Below are 20766 nucleotides of genomic sequence, written 5' to 3'. Positions count from 1 at the left end.
GTCAAATCGTGACACATTAATCACGGGGTAGAATTTCACTTCACACATGCTCTCAGTACGAAAAAAGAACAATAAATCAACTCTTGTTCCCAGCACATCATATAACAGCCACAAAACAGTGCAGAAGAAAAAAAAGAGTATCATTCACGCTGGGTAATCCCCGGGCTCATGGATACAAATAATACAGTGTGGCCCTGATCAGGTCAGTCCTCTTCAGCCGCCGGTCTCCTGGCCTGATGAAAAGCATTCTCATTTGTATCCAGCCACGCCGAGGCATCAGCTGCCTTTTCAAAGAAATGGGCGTGGCACCTTGCAGTAATGCGGAATCTCACCGGATAAAGCATAGCATATGGCGCCTGTAATTTCTGCAGCCTTTTCTTGACCGCTGCGAAACGGGCCCTTCTTTTCTGAACATCAGAGGAGAAATAGAAGGAGCTGCGTGCTCCGTTAAACTGTATATTTTGCCTTTTCCGGGCCAAGCGCAGGATGTTCTCTCTATCCCAGTAATGCAGCATTCGTGCCAGGATGGGACAAGGTGGATGCCCTGGAGGCAGGGGCCTCAGGGGCACTATATGCTACTGCATATAGGGATGTAAATGCCTCCTTCCCAAACACCTCCAGCAGCCATTTCTCCACAAAATCAGTGGGGTCCATGCCCTCCATTTTCTCTGGGAGACCCACAATACATACATTATTTCATTGCATACGATTTTCCATGTCATCAGCACGTTGATCAGCAGCTGCAACCATTCTTGTATTGTATTGTATTGTATCTTCTATAACACTGATCCTACTTTCAGCAGTGGTGGTTCTTTCTCTGATCTTTTGCAGATCCTGTCTCATCAGGGACACTTCTTCAGACCACCAAAGCGTTCTTGCAGTGTATTAACTGACGCAGTACATTTATTAACTGCTCTCAGGATCTCAGCTATGGTAGGCTGCACAACGTCTTCATACTGCTTCCATGACATTTGCATCTGTGCACCCTGCGACACCTTTCTCCCCTTGCACTTGTTTCAAAGCTTCTCCCTCCTCTTTAGCCGAGTCAGTGATATTCAAGGATCCTGACAGCTTCTGGGCATAATGAATGTCTTTAGAGGGGGGATCACCACTGTTATTCTTAGGGGTCTTGGGAGGTTTACTTACTGTTTCTAGTTTTATCAGCTCCACGCGGTCCGCGCATCTGGAGACCCACGGTGGAGCCATTTTGGAGCTCCGGGCGATGTACATCCTCCTTGCTCTTTCCCCTCAGAACCATCATGGATCGTTAGAACCGAGTGGCACAGCAGGGTCTCACTTGGTGCAGGAGTCATCCGATAGCTGGGAAAATGTGTAGTTTGGCTGGGAACAGGATCAATTCAGGGTAACCTGTGGGAGCTCTGTGAGAATACAGCTACTCACATGCCAGTTCAGGCCATCCCCCCACTATATACTACTTTAAACTATTAAATGTCTTTAGTTTTCTCGAACATCAGTCCCAACAATTCAACTTTACACAGAGAATAATGTAAAATTAGACAGAGATGGATAGCAGGAATGGCCCACCAAAAATTATACTGTATGTAATCTCAGTGTGAAATAAGTCTGCACTCAGTGGCTACTCTATTATTAGGAACATGCAAACAGAAAAAAATGTTTTGCATATTAAACCACGCAATCATTTTCAAGGGTTTCTATTTTTTTTTATCAATAAACAATAAAATGATGAATCCGAGTAGGCCTGTCATTACAACCAGAACAAAGTGCTCTGGCACACAGAAAATGCTCCAGATCTAAAGTTTTAGATAATTTTTTTTTTGTCAATGCAGTAGTCATCCAATGATCAGTAGGGCAGGTGTATAAGTGTGTTGCAGCCAGCATTTCCATTAGAGAGACCATGCTTCATACATATCAGGGTCTCTGCCCTGCAGCAAACCATCTCTGACACATAAAATGTTTCAGTAACACTTACTTTAACCACTTGCCCACCAGGTAAATTCTGGCACTTCTCTCCTTCATGTGAAAATCACAATTTTTTTGCTAGAAAATTAATCAGAACCCCCAAACATTATATATTTTTTTTTAGCAGACATCCTAGGGAATAAAATGGCAGTCATTGCAATACTTTTTGTCACACCGTATTTGCGCAGCGGTCTTACAAGCGCACTTTTTTTGGATAAAAATCACTTTTTTGAATTAAAAAATAAGACAACAATACATTTTGCCCAATTTTTTTATATATTGTGAAAGATAATGTTACGCCGAGTAAAATGATACCCAACATGTCACGCTTAAAAATTGCGCCCGCTCGTGGCATGGCGTCAAACTTTTACCCTTAAAAATCTCGATAGGCGACGTTTAAAAAATTCTACAGGTTGCATTTTTTGAGTTGCAGAGTAGGTCTAGGGCTAGAATTATTGCTCTCACTCTAACGATCGCGGCGATACCTCACTTGTGTGGTTTGAATACCGTTTTCATATGCTGGCGCTACTCGCGTATGCGTTTGCTTCTGCGCGCGAGCTCGACGGGGCGCTTTAAAAAATTTTTTTTTGGTTTTCTTATTTTTATTTAGTTTTATAATTTTTTACACTGAAAAAAAAAAATAAAAAAATTGATCACTTTTATTCCTATTACAAGGAATGTAAACATCCCTTGTAATAGAAAAAAGCATGACAGGTCCTCTTAAATATGAGATCTGGGGTCAAAAAGACCTCAGATCTCATAATTAGACTTAAATGCAAAAAAAAAAAAAAAAAAAAAAAAAGTCATTTTTTCAAATGACAAAAAAAAAATGTTTCTTTAAGAGGCTGGGCGGGACTGACGTTTTGACGTCACTTCCGCCCAGCAGAGCTATGAGGACGGGTGAAGGAGATTTCTCCTTCAGTCCCGTCCCCGCTCAGCTGCCGGACACATCTGATCCCCTCCGCCGCTACCGACGGCTCCGGTAAGCGGCGGAGGGCGCGGGAGAGCGGCGGGAGGGGGGGGGGGGCCCTCTCCCGCCACCGATAACGGCGATCTCGCGGCGAATCCGCCGCGGAGACCGCCGTTATCGTGTACACCACCGCCCCCTGAAAAGATGAATGTCTCGGTTGTGGCAGCAGCTGCTGCCGTTATCGAGATATTCAACTTTAAAAAGGAGGACGTCTTTTTGACATGGGGCGGTGGTCAAGAGGTTAAAGAGGCATTGTCACCTTGCCCATGCAGGGCCCAACTACCATACATTACCTATGCTCCCTCGCAGCCCCTTACTCCTCTGCAGCTGGCCTTCAAGTCAACCATTTCAGAAACCCAAGGATATGGTCACATCACTCCCCAGGTCCTTGTTTTTACCTGTCACTGTCACAGGGAGGCTGGATGCATGCTCCCCAAATCCTGCAAGTGCCAGGTAGTGTTGCACTGTGCCACATATCTTTCCATTATGGGCTAAGTGGGACAGGATTTGACCCCCAAATGCGTAATCCCTGACAGCCAAGGGCCCAGACAGAACACTGGGCTGAAAAGTAATGCTAGTGCAATAATCACATGAGTGTTACTTAGCTTGTTCTAATGGAACATACACCAGATGTACAAGCATGCTCTGTAGATATATTCTGTTGGAGCAGAGACCAGTGACAAAAAGATGGCTGAGGGTTGACATATAAGGAATTTCAAAAGCATTCACTTACAAAACATTCCCTTTCAGAGCTGAGTGATGAAGCAGGTTGAAGCCTTGCTGATTCTGCACAGTGAAATCAATATTTGGTACTTCAGTAAGGATCTCTATGATACTTCTGTAGTCTGCTGTGATAGCATAATGCAGCGGTGTGTCTCCATGTAAGTCCTAAGAGGAGATATACAAAATGTAGGCTTTACTTTCTGCTTAGTAAACGATAAAATAGTGATTCATCTTAAAGCCAAATACCAGGCATGCTTATTTTTAAATAGTTATATTGGTCCAACTTGGTCCAATGTAAGTATGCATGTGTCATACCTGGCTGATCCCTGTAGAAGCTGGAAATCACAGTGGTAGGTTCTGGGTTCTGTGCAGAGCAGCTACCCATCTGCTTAGTGATGACAAGCGGTCACTTGCTTAGCACTGTTACCATTTAGAAAACACTTTGCATCCTTTAAAAAAATGCAATGAACGCCCCGCCCCCCATGCCAAGCCATCAAGCAATGTGTTCACTAAGCAGGAGAACAGCCGCTAAGCAAGAGACCCGGAGACTAGCGGCAATCACTGTGGTAGCAGTGCCTACCACAATGACTTTGAGCTTCCAGGGGGATCCCACAAGGACGACACTTGCATTAGCACATACTAGACCAATGTAACTATGCAAAAACTGGATTTTTTACTTACCGGTAAATTCCCTTTCTTGGAGGACAGTAAAATTACTCAGGCTTTCAATTTTGTATTTATATTTTTTATTACATTCAGGGCTAATAAAAAGCAATTTAAGAGTTGTAATTATAGTTGCATGAATATAAAACGATATGGCTTAAGAAAATATTATATTTAGGTACTTTTGTTTAGCCATTCCACTACAGTGTTCTTGTGATCTTCACTACCGTCTATCATGAAGGTGACAAACTTCCCCCTCCATTTCGTAGCATATAGGGAGCCATTTGGATTTAGGATATTGCATTAGATTACTCAAAAGCAGAAATTGGTATGCATGCTTTCATTTACTTACGGTACAGGATGTGATAACGAAATGGCTAGATGCTGACCTTCTGGTGACTGGACACTGGCAAAGGCGCTCAAAGTTTTAACACTCCCTCCTATATCCCTCCCCCCATGCAATCCTCAGTTTTGTAGGACCAAAAGCACCTGTACTGTCCTGTACTGTACGCCAAGAAATCTTCATCAGCTATGTAAAAAATAAAATTTTCTGTATTGTACAGTACAGGACACAGGCTTTCATTCATAATGGATGGTATGTCCCAAAGCATTAAAGATAGGATGCTAGCAAGGCCATCAAAAACCTGCCAGCAGACCCCAACAAGAAGGCCAAAACAAAGGTAAAGACTGACCTCAAACAATGTCCTGCAACACCTTGCAGCCAAAACTGGCATCAGTGGAAGCCTGATCATCAATCTGGTAAAACTTAGTAAAATGTGTAAGCACAAGACCAGGTAGCAGCCTAACAAAGCTGTGCAACTAAAAGCTGATCAGGAAAGGAGGCTCTTTAACCCTTTAGACCAAAAGCACAAAATAATGGCCTGGTCAATCCACTTGGCAATAGTAAAATCGCAATGCAGAAAAACTCTTCTTGGGCCCTTTGGGCAAAATAAAAAGCAAATTCAATTGTTAGAATGGGGCCTGTAAGCACAATTTAAACTCACACAGTTCATATGACGTCCAGGCAATTGAAGCCTACTTCCTTTGAACCCTTAGGAGACAGGCAAAGGGAAAGCAAAAGAATATCGTCTTTTTAATGGAAACCAGATACCACTCTGGGCTAAAAAGAAAATGCATGGTTTCAAAACTACCTCATCCCTATGCAACACCAAAAAGAGAACCCTACAGGACAGAGTGACCAGCTTCAAAACCCACCTGAGAGATAATTGCCACAAGGAAAGTGATCTTAGGCCTCGTACACACGACCGAACATGTCCGCTGAAACTGGTCCGTCGGACCAGTTTCCGCGGACATGTCCGACTGTTTGTAGGGCCTACCGGACAGTTTTCCGGCCTAGCGGACAGGTTTCCAGCAGACAAAAGTTTCTTAGCATGCTAAGAAACATGTCCGCTGGAAGTCTGTCCGTCGGACATGTCCGATGGTTAGGACTCCTCATCGGACATGTCCGCTGGGCTGAAATCCCTCGCATGCGTCGAAGTGAATCGACGCATGCGTGGAAGCATTGAACTTCCTGGGTCGCGCACGTCGCCGCGTCATCGTCGCCGCCACGTCACCGCGTATTCTGTCCGCGGGGAATTTGGTCTGATGGTGTGTACACACACATCAGACCAAAATCCCCCAGCAGACATGTCCGATGAAAACGGTCCGCGGACCGTTTTCATCGGACATGTCTGGTCGTGTGTACGAGGCCTTACAGGCAAGAGCTGGCAAAAATCTCCCAGATCTGTTTAAAGGGCAGCTTTTGAAGGACCAAAAGTATTATATGAAGGCATCACTGATGTGAGTAACTGCCTGAACAGGCCTTCATCAAGGAGTGAGAGGTTAGAAATCTCTGGAACAGAATGGCCAAGGCTGACCTATTCTTTATGGGTACTGAAATTTCTGATCCACCCTTGACGGTAAGAAGGCAAGTAAACAACCCATAGAATTATGGCTGGAGTGGAGGTTTCTCTGTTTACACCAATGGAATTACACGTTCCAAGTACGAGAATACACCTTATATGAAGTCGCTTTTCTTCCTCTAAGCAGCTTAGGAATCACAATTTTTTTTTCAAGATTCCCCTCTCCCTCAATGCTTGGGCCCCAACAGCCATGCCATTAAAGGTAGCAACTGTAATGCTGGATAGATAGGACCTTGTTGACCTCGACAGAAGGACTTGTTGACCTGGAAGAGGCCAAGGAGGTTCTGCCAGCATGCGAAAAACGTCTGAACACCATCCCTTCCCCAGGGCCAGTTTGGAGCCATCAAAATCACTTTCCCCTTTCTACCTTGAAGCATCTGAAGAGGGGGACATGCACAGATCAGTTGTAAATTATCCCACAGGATCACCAGAGTATCCACTGTAAATGATTGAGAATCTCTTATTCTGGCCACAAACCTGTTCAGCTCTTGTTAAACCTGAATACTAGAAGGTCCACATTCGGAGTCACCCATCTTGCTCAACACCTTCAGGTGCAGCGGAGGCATACACTCTAATCAAGTCCATCTGCCAGTTTTCAAGGGTTAAAACTGCCCTTCTTTTGAGCTGTGTGACATCTTGTGCCTCCTTATCCTTATTGGTTGATGCAAGTTGCAGCCGTGGCATTGTCAGACTGAACTCTGGCCAGAAGACCCATGAGAAGGGTTGTCAACTGCAGAAAAGTACAGACATTTTTTGACTAGAAGCCGAAAATCCCAAATTGATTAGGTTCCTTGTGCTGTGGCTGTCCATAACACTCCTCCCTAACCTGAAAGACTGGAATCCATGGAGAAGATAATCAATTTCAGAGGAAAGAAAGCCCTGTCCAACACCAGCAAGTAAGAAATCCACCAATTAAGAGAATTCCTAGCTCTGATGGACTGATGCATATGTCAGTCAAGAAACTGCATTGACCCCTTTCAGGCTGATGGAATATCATTGTACGGCAGAGGTCTGAAATGCCATTGAGCATATGGGACTGCCTAGAACTAGGCCATCATGATGTCCAAGACTCGCACAGAGAGCCTCAGGCAGTGACAGTTGGGTGGGGCCAGAAATAATGGGACTGAAGTTCCTCTTTAAGACATTTGTGCACCTTTTCTACAAGCACCGTAATGGTGTCTTTCAATTTTGGGGACACTGTGACAGAGGGACCATTGTTTCATAAATGAATCATCTGAATTGATTGATTTTTGAGCTTAATTAGGCGCCAAATGCCCACTGTGAATCTAAAGAAGAATCTCCCCCCCCCCCCCCCCTGTGCATTCTCCTCTTCCACAGCCAACCTGATAATATTGCTGCACTTGAGTTTGGGTTTATTTGATATTACAATTTGTTATCAAATGGTGTGCTAGCTGCTGGTTTAGGTATTTTATCCTTTTATGCAATTAAAAAACCTGCTAAAGGGTGTGAGGAAACTGAAGGACTGTGAGTCTTCACTTTGTGAGATGATCTTTTTTTAAATATTGCCAATTCCTGTCTAAGGGAAGACAATTGGATGGAGAATTCTTCTTTGCTAAGACCAGAAGAATGTAGAGTCCTGAATGTCTGACTGGGGGTGAGGCCTCAGATCCTGGATTCCCTGTTGAAAAAATAAAAATGCCTGGAATAGTAGGAAGTGATTGTATCTCAGTCAAACTTCAATCTCCTTCCATGCCTAGAGTCCTCCATTGCAGCTGGTTCCCCTATGGGGTACTGAGAACCATCAGTAATGAAGACTACCTGCACAGTGCCCAATACCCTGAAGGTATTGTATAACCCGCGTCAGCCAATAACCCCTCCATTTGCACTGTACGAGGCTGGCTGGCAGTGGGAACCCGAGTACGAAGCCGCCTGCCTCACGTGTCCTGCTGAAACACACTCCGACAGGAAAGGGCACCCGCACATACACCCGCTCATCATTTATGGCATCCATGCCTGTCCTTCAGAGGACAAAATGGTGCCTGCACATACGCCACGGGAAAGCAAGAGCACCAAGTCGGACCCTGCACATCTGCCCTTACCAGGTTAGGAATGCCAATATAGCTGTTGCATGTGTCGTAGTGCCCAAAGTGGTGCCTGTGCGCCACAGGTACAGATTTCTGAGGGCCTGCGCAGCCGAATATGACCGGCATTCATAAGGAGTGAGGTAACATAATTTTAAAGGGTCTGTAACTCCTTTCTGGCTGCACCGGTAATTAGTTGGTGACAGACCACCAACAACATAGAGTAGTTTTTAACAGGCTGACTTGACACACCCTGAAAAGTATCCCCAGGGCCAATGCTGGGTAACTTTGCTCACTTTGGTTGGACCCATCTCCCCAAGAGGGAATGGGGGAACGGGGGGAAGGTGAGGGAGTCCTCAAGGGCAGGGTTCCCTCATCGGTGGACCACAGCCTTGGACCTGGAGATCACCTAGTGTTCATGCACATGCTGTATCAGGTACCTAGGTGAGTCAACTGTACACTGGATACAGTGCAGTCGCAACATTAGAGTCCAATCCTGCTCCCTTCTTTGTGCAGGATCTGCGTACAGTCCCCTAAGCACAAAGCATCGGGGCACTGACCGCGAACGCTAATACCCTCTGCGCAGTGGCCTGGTAAAGCCTGTAACCATTCCCTACTAGTTATCTATATTCTCTCATGCCAAAGATGCATCCATCACATAAGACCACCAACAAAAAACTGCCGATTGTATGGTGGGAGGGGTTATATGAGGGATTGTTAAAGCTTTCAGTGGCTGTGTCGGTGTCCAATCACCTGAAGGCAGCATATAATCCATCAGTTTAGACTGAAAGCTTATGTGCTGTACTGTAAGATAAAGAAAATATGAAAACCCGTTTCTACTTTTGAGTAAGTTAATGCAATAGTCAAACCTCATCTACAGTATTTAAATATATAAACTGACATTTGGAATAGTAATGCAAATTGAAGAGGAATGTTTGGAGAGCCGCACTTCAAAAAAGTTTATTTTATTGTAAAAATAATAAAATCACAAAAAACATGCCACAGCACACCGGGTACAAGCTGCTGTAGCTGTCTGGGGGTTTTGGTAGATCATAAGCTCAATAATGGCATGCAATGCCAAGCTGCGGTTTCCAAAGCGTGCAAAGTCCTTTCTTGTATTGAGAGGTATGGACTCCAGAGACAGAGATATAATTTTCCCCTGTACAAATCATTAGTAAGACCTCATCTGGAATATGCAGTTCAGTTTTGGGCACCAGTTCTCAAAAAGGATATTGGAGAACTGGAGAAAGTGCAGAGAAGGGCAACCAAACTGATAAGAGGAATGGAGGAGCTCAGCTATGAGAAAAGATTAGAGGAACTGAATTTATTCACTCTTGAGAAGAGGAGAATAAGGGGGGATATGATCAACATGTACAAATATATAAGAGGTCCATACAGTGAACTTGGTGTTGAGTTATTTACTTTACGGTCAACACTGAGGACAAGGGGGCACCCTTTACATCTAGAGGAAAAGAGATTTCATCTCCAAATACGGAAAGGTTTCTTCACAGTAAGAGCTGTGAAAATGTGGAACAGACTCCCTCCAGACGTGGTTCTGGCCAGCTCAGTAGATTGCTTTAAGAAAGGCCTGGATTCTTTCCTAAATGTACAGAATATAACTGAGTACTGACATTTATAGGTAAAGTTGATCCAGGGTAAATCCGATTGCCTCTCGGGGGATAAGGAAGGAATTTTTTTCCCCTGCTGTAGCAAATTGGATCTCATGCTCTGCTGGTTTTTTTTGCCTTCCTCTGGATCAACTGTGGGTATGGAGTTGGGTGTATGGGATTGTATTGTGTTTTTTATTTTGTTTATTTATTTAAATTTTTTTGTGGTTGAACTGGATGGACTTGTGTCTTTTTTCAACCTGACTAACTATGTAACTAACTATGTAACTATGTAGCTCCCTATGTGCTATCAAAGTGAGAAGGAAGTGTGCCAGCTCCATAATTAACCATAAATAACACACAATCACAATGCTTCAGATACAGAGGGCATGGTAGTGGAATAGCTAAACAGAAGTAATGGAGATAGCCTAGAGCAGGGGTCTCAAACTGGCGGCCCTTCAGCTGTTGCAAAACTACAAGTCCCATCATGCCTCTGCCTGTGGGAGTCATGCTTGTAACTGTCAGCCTTGCAATGCCTCATGGGACTTGTAGTTCTGCAACAGCTGGAGGGCCACCAGTTTGAGACCTCTGGCCTAGAGCTTTATCTGCTGCTACAACTCCTAAGTAAGAATTTTGAAATAACCCTAAATGCAATAATAATAATAATAAAAAAAAAACGCAAACCACATTGCCTTTGAAGCAATCCTGTGCTTTAGCAATGCAAGGCAATGCAACAGTTTCACTTTAATGTCCCCTTTCCCAGCAGCATATACAGTATTTCTCTTCTGGGTCTCTCTCCTCAGCCTGTTCAACTGCTAGAAGCAAAGACAGACAGCCCTGTGTGAGCTCTGGGATGCTCTAGTCTAACGCACACTCTCTTATGTGAAAGGAAGCAAGGTGAGCAACCCACATTTTCATTATTCTGAAAAGGAGCACCAGTGAAACATTTTAATTAGTCTAATCAACCTGAATTCATAGTTTTACCAGATAAAATACAAAGTAAATAGTAACACAGAATATTCTTAGAGTAGAATAGAATGGGTGGCATATGGTCACCTACTGTACATCTGTAATTCTCTCACAGCTCACCTGGACATTGATGGCACAGTTGGGCATACAGAGTATTTGCACCACCTCCGTGAAGCCTTTATTGACAGCTATGTACAGAGCAGTACACTTGGCATTATTAAGTAACTCGGCGTTGGCTCCTTTTGCCAGCAACAGTCGGATGATAGCACCCTGGTTACTGAGAACAAAACAGTAAAATTAGAGGAACGTTCTGAGAAAGATGGAGAAATAAAAGCTGCAATGCATTACCACAACTAAGTTTAATACAAGAATATAGAATCAACTGTGCCATGTTTATGCAAGGCTTTACGCGACTGGGTAGTTGTCATCTCTCCTTCTCCAATCACAGAAAGCCTTGCATTTAGTGAAAATATTACAAGGTTTTCCTGAATGGAGGAGGTGTACAACAAGCATTCTGCATGGGCTTCAACTGGAACTACAAGTCTCAAGGCTGGACGTTCAGCACTTGCAGTAACCGTGTGTGGGGGCTGAATGAAATAAACAGTTTTACCAAACAGAGCAGCAGTGAAGCGTGGGATAGGCATTAATAGAGGTAATTTTATTTGCACATCAACATGCCCAATATAGTTTTATTTTTTTTGTCATGTCTGCAGCCTGAAACTATTAGCTCACTGGACCTATTTTTTATTTTCATAGCTGTACAGCTCTTACCCATAAGCAGCATAATGTAATGCAGAATCTCCTTCGTCATCCTTAAGGTCGATGTTTGCATTGGCTTGAATTAAGATCTTCACCACCTCCACATGTCCCAAGTGGGAAGCCACCTGTAGAGCTGTCCTTCCCTGGTTCCTTATATCCACCTACCATGGAAAAACAGCATCAACCATCAAACACACAAGCAGAGGCCTTGTACTGCAAGGTGGGAACGGAGCCTTTGAATGGAGAAGTGAACGGAGCACTTTCATTTTATCTGTGGCAGCTGGTGGGAACACCTGCCAATGGTAATGCAGTCATGTATTCTAAAGTACGAGTGAAGGCATTATACACTGGAAGGTTACATGGTTTTAATTAGCCAGACTGATGGTGATGCAAAGCAGCCCAGGTTCTGGTTTACCTCAAGTCAAAGGGAGGAATCCTGCTTGGATGGCAGCCAAATCCCACTAAACTACATTTTGGATAATCAAGCAAAAGGGAAAAACTAGGAATCTGCTGGGTGCACATTATTATGAGTCATCACATTTGAAGGACTAGCCCATTCAAAACTAAAATTTAAAAAATTGGTAGATATTGATGACGTGAACCATTCTCTTTTTTTTTCTAATACTTGTTTAATATCTGAACCCTCAAAACACCATGACATTTCACACCTAATGTGTCAAGAGTGTGCCGATTAGAGAATAGAAAACTAGTTCACACAATTTTTATGCCAGAACATGAAATATGTGACACACCAGAGGACATGGAAATTTGTCTGGTCTAAAGGAAATCTTGCCAATCACAAACCCCAATAGCTTGGATTTATAAACTGAGGGACTCCTCACAGAATGAACATGTTTGCATCCACATACCTAAGCAAATAAAAATATATATTGTGCTGAAAAAATGGGATGGCAAACAGATTAAATTCACACAGCTTTACTCTTAATGCATGTTCCATTATGTAAAATAAATGAAAACACCAACAAGGGAGAACTCCTTAAAATGGTTGGGGGAGGTGGGCGAGGTTGGGAACCTTTGGACTGAAATCTCACTATTGTTATGAATAGTATAAAAAGGTGGCACACAATTAAACTCACTACTTAAAGCTAAGATTTCATGGTTGCTTTCAATGAATGACATTCCTGACTGTGTAAATAATTTCAGGTGAGGGGTACCTTGTCTGGGTGCTTCTGGAGCATCTCCCTCACTTTGCCATTGTTTCCCTGGGCCGCTTCTATCACCAGGGAACTGGGACTTTCACAATCTGTCTTCTGAGCCAGAATCTTTTCTAACATGGAGACCAGTGTACCTGCCAATGGAAACGTTTACTATGTGAAATGCATTTTAAATTAAACAGGATTATTAACAAAAAACCTCACTCTGATAAAAAAAAAAATCCACCAATGAACTTGACTTAAATCAGGTTATGTGCAGTTGGGGTTTCTTTTTTATGTCTACTTTGAAGGTTAAAATTGAGTTCCACCCGCTGAATGCAGATTTGTAATCAAATCACCATATGATAGGGAGAGGGAACAATGCCGAGAATTGCAATTGCCTAGTAAAGTGAGTTGGGAAAGCCATCCCCCTACCTCTTCCATGCAACACAGCGCCCTCAATCTGTTGCCACAGCCAGCTCACCCCAGGGCGACGGGTACATATTAGATTTAAAGAAACACACAAGTGGCTGATGAGTTCTTTAATCATAGCTGTGCGATTGGCTTACTTTTGGACTCCTTGGCATTTTCTGTTGTCATGAGATTGGCATCATTGTCTCTCTGATAGGAAGAGAGGCAAGCAGGGTTAAACGTCCAGGACTGGCCACCAACAGACACTCTCATGTCTCCATCTCCAAACACTTTAATAACTTTGCCGATTTGACCCAGAGCCTAACAAAATAAAGTGGACATGTAAAATGGCGATTCATTTCAGGTAAAGCACAGATGACAACTACAGGAAAGAGTTGCTGTTTTTCTTTTGCTAAAAACCATGGACAACTAGAATCTTAGCATATGACAAAAACATGAATAAGCAAAGGTTACTGTCAGAGTACAATACATGCCAAAATTATCATTAGATCTAGGGATATAGGATTTGTTCACACAAAGGACATTCATGCAATGCAGTCAATACTTAGCAAGCAGTTTTGACTGTTACCAACCCTGAAAAACTCAGATTCAAAGAGTGTGGGGGAAGTTCTGGGCTGAACGCCATCTTCAGAGTTCAGACCATGACTACTTATTTGGCTTCTTCAGGCTGCCCCAACAGAAGGAAAGTCCAGCCAGAATGTGGTCTATAAAAACCTGCATTGGCTACTCTTCTAATTTAGTTGGAGCCGGAAATTTAACTTTATCACCCGAAGTTTGACAATTACAGCCCTGTTCAATTGCCTAAACTCACATGCTGTCTACCACCCAGGAGAGTACATAAGTCAAGCTACACTACTCTGTAGTTTTTATATTCCTCCTGACTATAGGGTTTTGTTATTTTACATTGTTGTTACACACTCTTAAGAGTTGGTAGGCAGTGTGTAAGGTATGCCAATTAGCAGGAAAGTAACTGTGAAGCTTTAGGTGACATCTAGCCACTGACACACAAATTGAAAAAATTTAGAGCTAAACATTAAAGCTCTAAAGATAAAAAAATGCCTTTAGATATTGTTGCAGGAAGACTACAGGAACAGTTGGGCCTTCTGTCGCTGACAATTCAAATTAGAAGAGTCCTGTGTCAAATACAAAATGCCTGGTCAAGTGGGACCAGAGATTCAGCAAAGTCTGAAGAGGAATCATGCATTTATTTTAACAGAAAGTTAGTGGACATAGAAACTAATAGCCAGATTCAGTAAGACGGGCGCATCTTTAGTTCGGCGTAGCGCATCCCATTTGCACTACGCCGACGTAACATAGTGAGGCAAGTACTGTATTCACAAAGCACTTGCCTCCTAAGTTACGTTGGCGTAGTGCAAATGGCCCGGCGTAACCCCGCCTAATTCAAAATAGGCAGGTAGGGGGCGTGCTCCATGTAAATTACCCGTGACCCCATGTAAGTCTTACTGAATCTGGCTATAAGAGTTCATGGCCAATGTCGGAAGCAAAAAGCATGAAGACAATACAGAAAACAAGAGGAAGATTTTTAGAGAACTTGTGACATTAACACTCCCAGCATTTTGAACAAATTTGCCCTTGTATTTATTTTCGTATCATAGTCTAGGACACTGTTTCTCAACCTTTCTTCAGCCAAGGCAGCCTTTAAAATGATACACAATGTCGAGGTACCCTATTCAAAAATGTAACAAACTAAACAAATAGTTTTACATAACGTAGCAACATCCACACAAATAGGATGCCCAACATTGAATGCGATATATAGTCATGGTCAAAGATATTGGCACCCCTGCATTTCTGTCAGATAATGTACCCAAATAATTGTTGCAATGACAAATGTTTGAGCATTCTCATGTTTATTTCCTTTGTTTGTATTGGTATGGCACAAAAAAATGAAAAACAAAAAGCCAAATCCGACACATTCCATGCAAAACTCCAAAAATGAACTGGACACAATTATTGGCACCCTCAATTTAATATTTGTTAGCACACTCCCTAGAAAAAAACTGAAATCAATCGCTTCCTGTAACCATCAATGAGTTACTTACACCTCTGTCCTGGAATTTTGGACCACTCTTCTTTCACCAACTGCTCCAGGTCTCTCAGATTGGAGGGGTTCCTTCCACCAACTGCTGTTTTGAGATCTCTCCACAGGTGTTCTATGAGATTTAGAACTGGACTCATTGCTGGCCAGTTCTCTACTCTCCAGTGCTTTGTCTTAAACCATTTCTGTGTGCTTTTTGACATTGTCCTGCTGTAAGACTCATGACCTCTGACGGAGTGCCAACCTTCTGACAATGGGCCCTACATTGCACCCCAAAATTCTTTGGTAGTCTTCAGATTTCATAATTCCATGCACACGGTCAAGACATTCAGTGCCTGTAGCAGCAAAGCAACCCCAAAACATCAGTGAACCTCTACCATGTTTGACTGTAGGGACTGTATTCTTTTCTTTAACCACTTCCAAACCGCTGTACGACTTTATACGGCCTAACTTTAAAGATGGATATCTCGGTAACGGCAGCAGCTGCTGCCACAACCGAGGTATCCATCTTTAGTGTGAGCGGTTCGGTTAACGATAATGGCGGTCTCCGCGGCAGATTCGCCGCGAGATCGCCGTTATCGGCGGCGGGAGAGGGCCCTCCCTCTCCCGCCGCGCCCTCCACCGCTTACCGGAGCCGTCGGTAGCGGCGGAGGAGATCAGGTCCGTTCGGCAGCTGTGTGGGGTTGCGAGTGAGGGCAAGATGGCCCCCACCCGTCCCCATAGCTCTGCTGGGCGGAAGTGACGTTTAATTTTTTTTTTTTGCATTCTAGTCTAAATATGAGATGTGAGGTCTTTTTGACCCCAGATCTTATATTTAAGAGGACCTGTCATGCTTTTTTCTATTACAAGGGATGTTTACATTCCTTGTAATAGGAATAAAAGTGATCATTTTTTTTTCCAGTGTAAAAAATAATAAAATAAATAAAAATAAATAAGAAAAAAAAAATAAAAATTTAAAACGCCCCGTCCCGACGAGCTTGCGCGCAGAAGCGAACGCATACGCGAGTAGCGCCCGCATATGAAAACGGTGTTCAAACCACACAAGTGAGGTATCGCCGCGATCGTTAGAGCAATAATTATAGCCCTAGACCTACTCTGTAAATCAAAAAATGCAACCTATAGAATTTTTTAAACGTCGCCTATCGAGATTTTTAAGGGTAAAAGTTTGACGCCATGCCACGAGCGGGCGCAATTTGTAAGCGTGACATGTTGGGTATCATTTTACTTGGCGTAACATTATCTTTCACAATATATAAAAAAATTGGGCCAAATTTTTTGCTGTCTTATTTTTTAATTCAAAAAAGTGATTTTTTTTCAAAAAAAGTGCGCTTGTAGGACCGCTGCGCAAATATGGTGTGACAAAAAGTATTGCAATGACTGCCATTTTATTCTCTAGGGTATTAGAAAAAAATAAATATATAATGTTTGTGGGTTTTAAGTAATTTTCTAGCAAAAAAAACTATTTTAGTCTTGTAAACACCAAATCTGAAAAACACCCAAAGTAGAGAAGTGGTTAAAGGCCTACGGTATTTTTTTTTCTGAAAACAGTAGAATGAAGCGGTCATTTTGTTTTGCCTGCCCATAGCACATCCTTCCTTGGCAAACTCTAATCTGGCTTTTTTATGTTTCTGTGTAGCAGTGGGGTCCTCCTGGGTCTCCTATCATAGTGTCCCTTTTCATTCGAATGTAGATGTATAGTGCAAACTGACACAGTTGTACCCTGTGACTAAAGGTCAGCTTGATTTTTTTTGGAAAGTGATCAAGTTTCTTTATCCACCATTCGAACAATCCTTTGTTGCAATCTTTGGTAATTTTTTCTCTTTTGTCCACGTCCAGGGTGGTTAGCTACAGTGCCATGGGCTGTAATTTTTTTTCACAATGATGCGCACAATCAGGGCCGGCCTTAGCGTTGTGCGAGTCGTGCGCCCGCACAAGGCGCCATGAGCAACAGGGCGCCGTGCCTGTTGAGTCCTGTGGCCAGTAGCAGCCGGATTTCTCCACTCGCTGTCGCTGTCACGATATGCGATGTGCTTTGAGCCAGTGGGTGCTCTGTGATTGGCAGAACAGGCCATGTGCGATGGGCGGGGCATGCCTGGAAGCAGACATGGGGGTCTGTGAATGGCCATGCTGAGCTGGTGCTGGTCATGTGTGTAGGCGGGGGTGGAGCTGCACTGTGGATTCGATGATCGTGCCTGCTTGCTTGCTCCCAGAGTCCTGCCTCCCGATGTGTGTCTCCTGAGGACTCATCTGCCAGGTCAGTTTACCCCCTCCTCTGTGTCACCCCCCCGAGGGAGTAGGTATTGGTCTGGGGAGAGGGAGGGAGGGAGCAGCCAGAAAGTCAGTGTGTAACGTGTGATGCCTCCATAGTAAAATGCTGGGCCTTTTACTATAGGGGCTCTGGTGGACTACAAGGCCCAGCATTTTACTATAGGAGGCATTGGTGGGACTAAAATGCTGGTCATTGTAGTCCACCAGAGCCCCTTATAGTAAAATTCTGGGCCTTGTAGTCCACCAGAGCCCCCTATAGTAAAATGCTGGGCCTTGTAGTCCACCATTGCCTCTATAGTAAAATGCACCAATTACTATAGGGGGCATTGGTGGACTACAAGGCCCAGCATTTTACTATAGGGGGCTCTGGTGGACTACAAGGCCCAGCATTTTACTATAGGGGGCTCTGGTGGACTACAAGGCCCAGCATTTTACTATAGGAGGCATTGGTGGGACTAAAATGATGGTCATTGTAGTCCACCAGAGCCCCCTATAGTAAAATGCTGGGCCTTGTAGTCCACCAATGCCTCTATAGTAAAATGCACCAATGCTGTAGTGTCTGTGTGTATTGTGTAGTGGTCTGTGGGTAGTTTATTGTGTAGCAGTCAGTGTGTATTGTGTAGCGGTGTGTGGGTAGTTTATTGTGTAATGGTCTGTGGGTAGTTTATTGTGTAGTGGTCTGTGTGTATTGTATAGCGGTCTGTGGGTTGTTTATTGTGTAATGGTCTGTGGGTAGTTTGTGTAGCGGTCAGTGTGTGTGTATTGTGTAGCGGTCAGTGTGTGTGTATTGTGTAGCAGTCAGTGTGTGTATTGTGCAGCGGTCTGTGGGTAGTTTATTGTGTAGCGGTCAGTGTGTGTATTGTGTAGCGGTCAGTGTGTGTATTGTGTAGCGGTCAGTGTGTGTGTATTGTGTAGCGGTCAGTGTGTGTATTGTGCAGCGGTCAGTGTGTGTATTGTGCAGCGGTCTGTGTGTGTATTGTGCAGCGGTCAGTGTGTGTATTGTGCAGCGGTCAGTGTGTGTATTGTGTAGCGGTCAGTGTGTGTATTGTGTAGCGGTCAGTGTGTGTATTGTGCAGCGGTCTGTGTGTGTATTGTGCAGCGGTCAGTGTGTGTATTGTGCAGCGGTCAGTGTGTGTATTGTGTAGCGGTCAGTGTGTGTATTGTGTAGCGGTCAGTGTGTGTATTGTGCAGCGGTCAGTGTGTGTATTGTGTAGCGGTCAGTGTGTGTATTGTGTAGCGGTCAGTGTGTGTATTGTGTAGCGGTCAGTGTGTGTATTGTGCAGCGGTCAGTGTGTGTATTGTGCAGCGGTCTGTGTGTGTATTGTGCAGCGGTCAGTGTGTGTATTGTGCAGCGGTCAGTGTGTGTATTGTGTAGCGGTCAGTGTGTGTATTGTGTAGCGGTCAGTGTGTGTATTGTGTAGAGGTCAGTGTGTGTATTGTGTAGCGGTCAGTGTGTGTATTGTGCAGCGGTCAGTGTGTGTATTGTGTAGCGGTCAGTGTGTGTATTGTGTAGCGGTCAGTGTGTGTATTGTGCAGCGGTCAGTGTGTGTATTGTGCAGCGGTCAGTGTGTGTATTGTGCAGCGGTCTGTGTGTGTATTGTGCAGCGGTCAGTGTGTGTATTGTGCAGCGGTCAGTGTGTGTATTGTGTAGCGGTCAGTGTGTGTATTGTGCAGCGGTCTGTGGGTAGTTTATTGTGTAGCGGTCAGTGTGTGTATTGTGTAGCGGTCAGTGTGTGTATTGTGTAGCGGTCAGTGTGTGTATTGTGCAGCGGTCAGTGTGTGTATTGTGCAGCGGTCAGTGTGTATTGTGCAGCGGTCTGTGGGTAGTTTATTGTGTAGCGGTCAGTGTGTGTATTGTGTAGCGGTCAGTGTGTGTATTGTGTAGCGGTCAGTGTGTGTATTGTGTAGCGGTCAGTGTGTGTATTGTGTAGCGGTCTGTGTGTAGTTTATTGTGTAGCGGTCTGGGGGGGCGCCACAGGATTAGCTCGCACAGGGCGCCTGAACACCTAAGGTCGGCCCTGCGCACAATGGACACAGGAACTTTAGGATCTCTGGAAACAGACTTTTTACCTTGAGAATGTCCATGCTTTTCTAAAATTTTTGATCTCAAATCCTCCAACTTTTCTTTGCTGCTCTTTGTCTTCTCCATGCCCAGTTTAGCACACAGAGACACACAACAGAAAGGTTGAGTCAATTGTTCACCATTTTAACTGGTTGCCAGTGTGATTTCTATATTGTCAGCACTTGTTATCCAATACAGGTGACTTTGATTACAAATTACAGGAGCATTACAAACTTGGAATCCAATTATTTCTTACAATTTTGAGAAAGTGACAATAATTTTGTCCAGTCCATTTTTGGAGTTTTGCCAGGAATGTGGCAGATTTGACTTTTTGCTTCTCCACTTAAAGGAGTTGTAAATGATTTTTTTCTTTCACCTTAATACAATCTATGCATTAAGGTGAAAAAACATCTTATGTTGGAGCCCCCCCCCCCCCCCCGAGCCTCCGTTTTACTTAACTGACCCGTCAAAAGTCCTGCGCGGTCCCAAGATCCTCTTCGCCGATCAGCCTGGCCGCTGATTGGCTAGAGCGGATGGATTGAGAGCAGCGCAGGCATTGGCTGGCGCTGCTGTCAATCACATCCAGTGATGCGGCGCGCCGAGGGGTGGGGCCGAGTGATACAGTGAGCGGCATCGGTTTGTTTTCCATTGGAGAAAAAAAATAGAACATGTTTTAAATTTTTCCTATGGAGAAAAAACCGAAAGAAAAAAAACAAACCATCGTCTGTGTGGAAGTCCATCGGTCAAAAATCCACGCATGCTCAGAATCAAGTCGACGAATGCTCGGAAGCATTGAACTTCATTTTTCTCAGCACGTCGTAGTGTTTTACGTCACCGCGTTTGGACACGGTCGGATTTTTGACTGATGGTGTGTTGGCAAGACTGATGAACGTCAGCTTCATTGGATAGCCAGATGAAAAAATCCATCGGATTAGATTCCATCAGATATCCGATCGTGTGTACAGGGCTTTAGTGTTCTAATGAGTAAAGCTGCACGATTTGCATCCTTTGGGAAATATTTTGCCAAATTGAAATTCCTATCGCAGGAGGGGCTTAAAACTTGACTTGTATCTTAGTGCAGACTTCTGGGAAAATCAGTGACCTAATCACACAAGCAGGTAATTACATTCCTAGAGGCATTCTGTACACCATGACTGTACAGACCACCTCTAGGTTGCCATATTGCATTAAATTT

At 43.9% G+C, this 20766-nt stretch overlaps 1 protein-coding gene across 5 annotated transcripts in view; it reads right to left on the bottom strand.

Annotated features, from left to right (window-relative positions):
• Positions 1–20766, bottom strand: part of MIB2 (MIB E3 ubiquitin protein ligase 2) — a 156136-nt gene that overhangs the window by 36178 nt on the left and 99192 nt on the right. For all 5 annotated transcript variants that reach the window (XM_040325820.1, XM_040325819.1, XM_040325823.1 and 2 more), the window contains 5 exons: positions 13320–13482; positions 12772–12905; positions 11609–11757; positions 10958–11114; positions 3645–3799 (listed from right to left, as the gene is read on the bottom strand). In XM_040325820.1, the coding sequence (XP_040181754.1) occupies positions 3645–3799; positions 10958–11114; positions 11609–11757; positions 12772–12905; positions 13320–13482 (758 nt within the window). The remainder of the gene's footprint in view (positions 1–3644; positions 3800–10957; positions 11115–11608; positions 11758–12771; positions 12906–13319; positions 13483–20766) is intronic.

The sequence above is a fragment of the Rana temporaria genome, chromosome 10 (assembly GCF_905171775.1).
Source record: "Rana temporaria chromosome 10, aRanTem1.1, whole genome shotgun sequence".
Lineage (NCBI taxonomy): Eukaryota > Metazoa > Chordata > Amphibia > Anura > Ranidae > Rana > Rana temporaria.
Note: the sequence above shows the minus strand (reverse complement) of the source record. Positions and strands in the feature narration are given on the sequence as shown.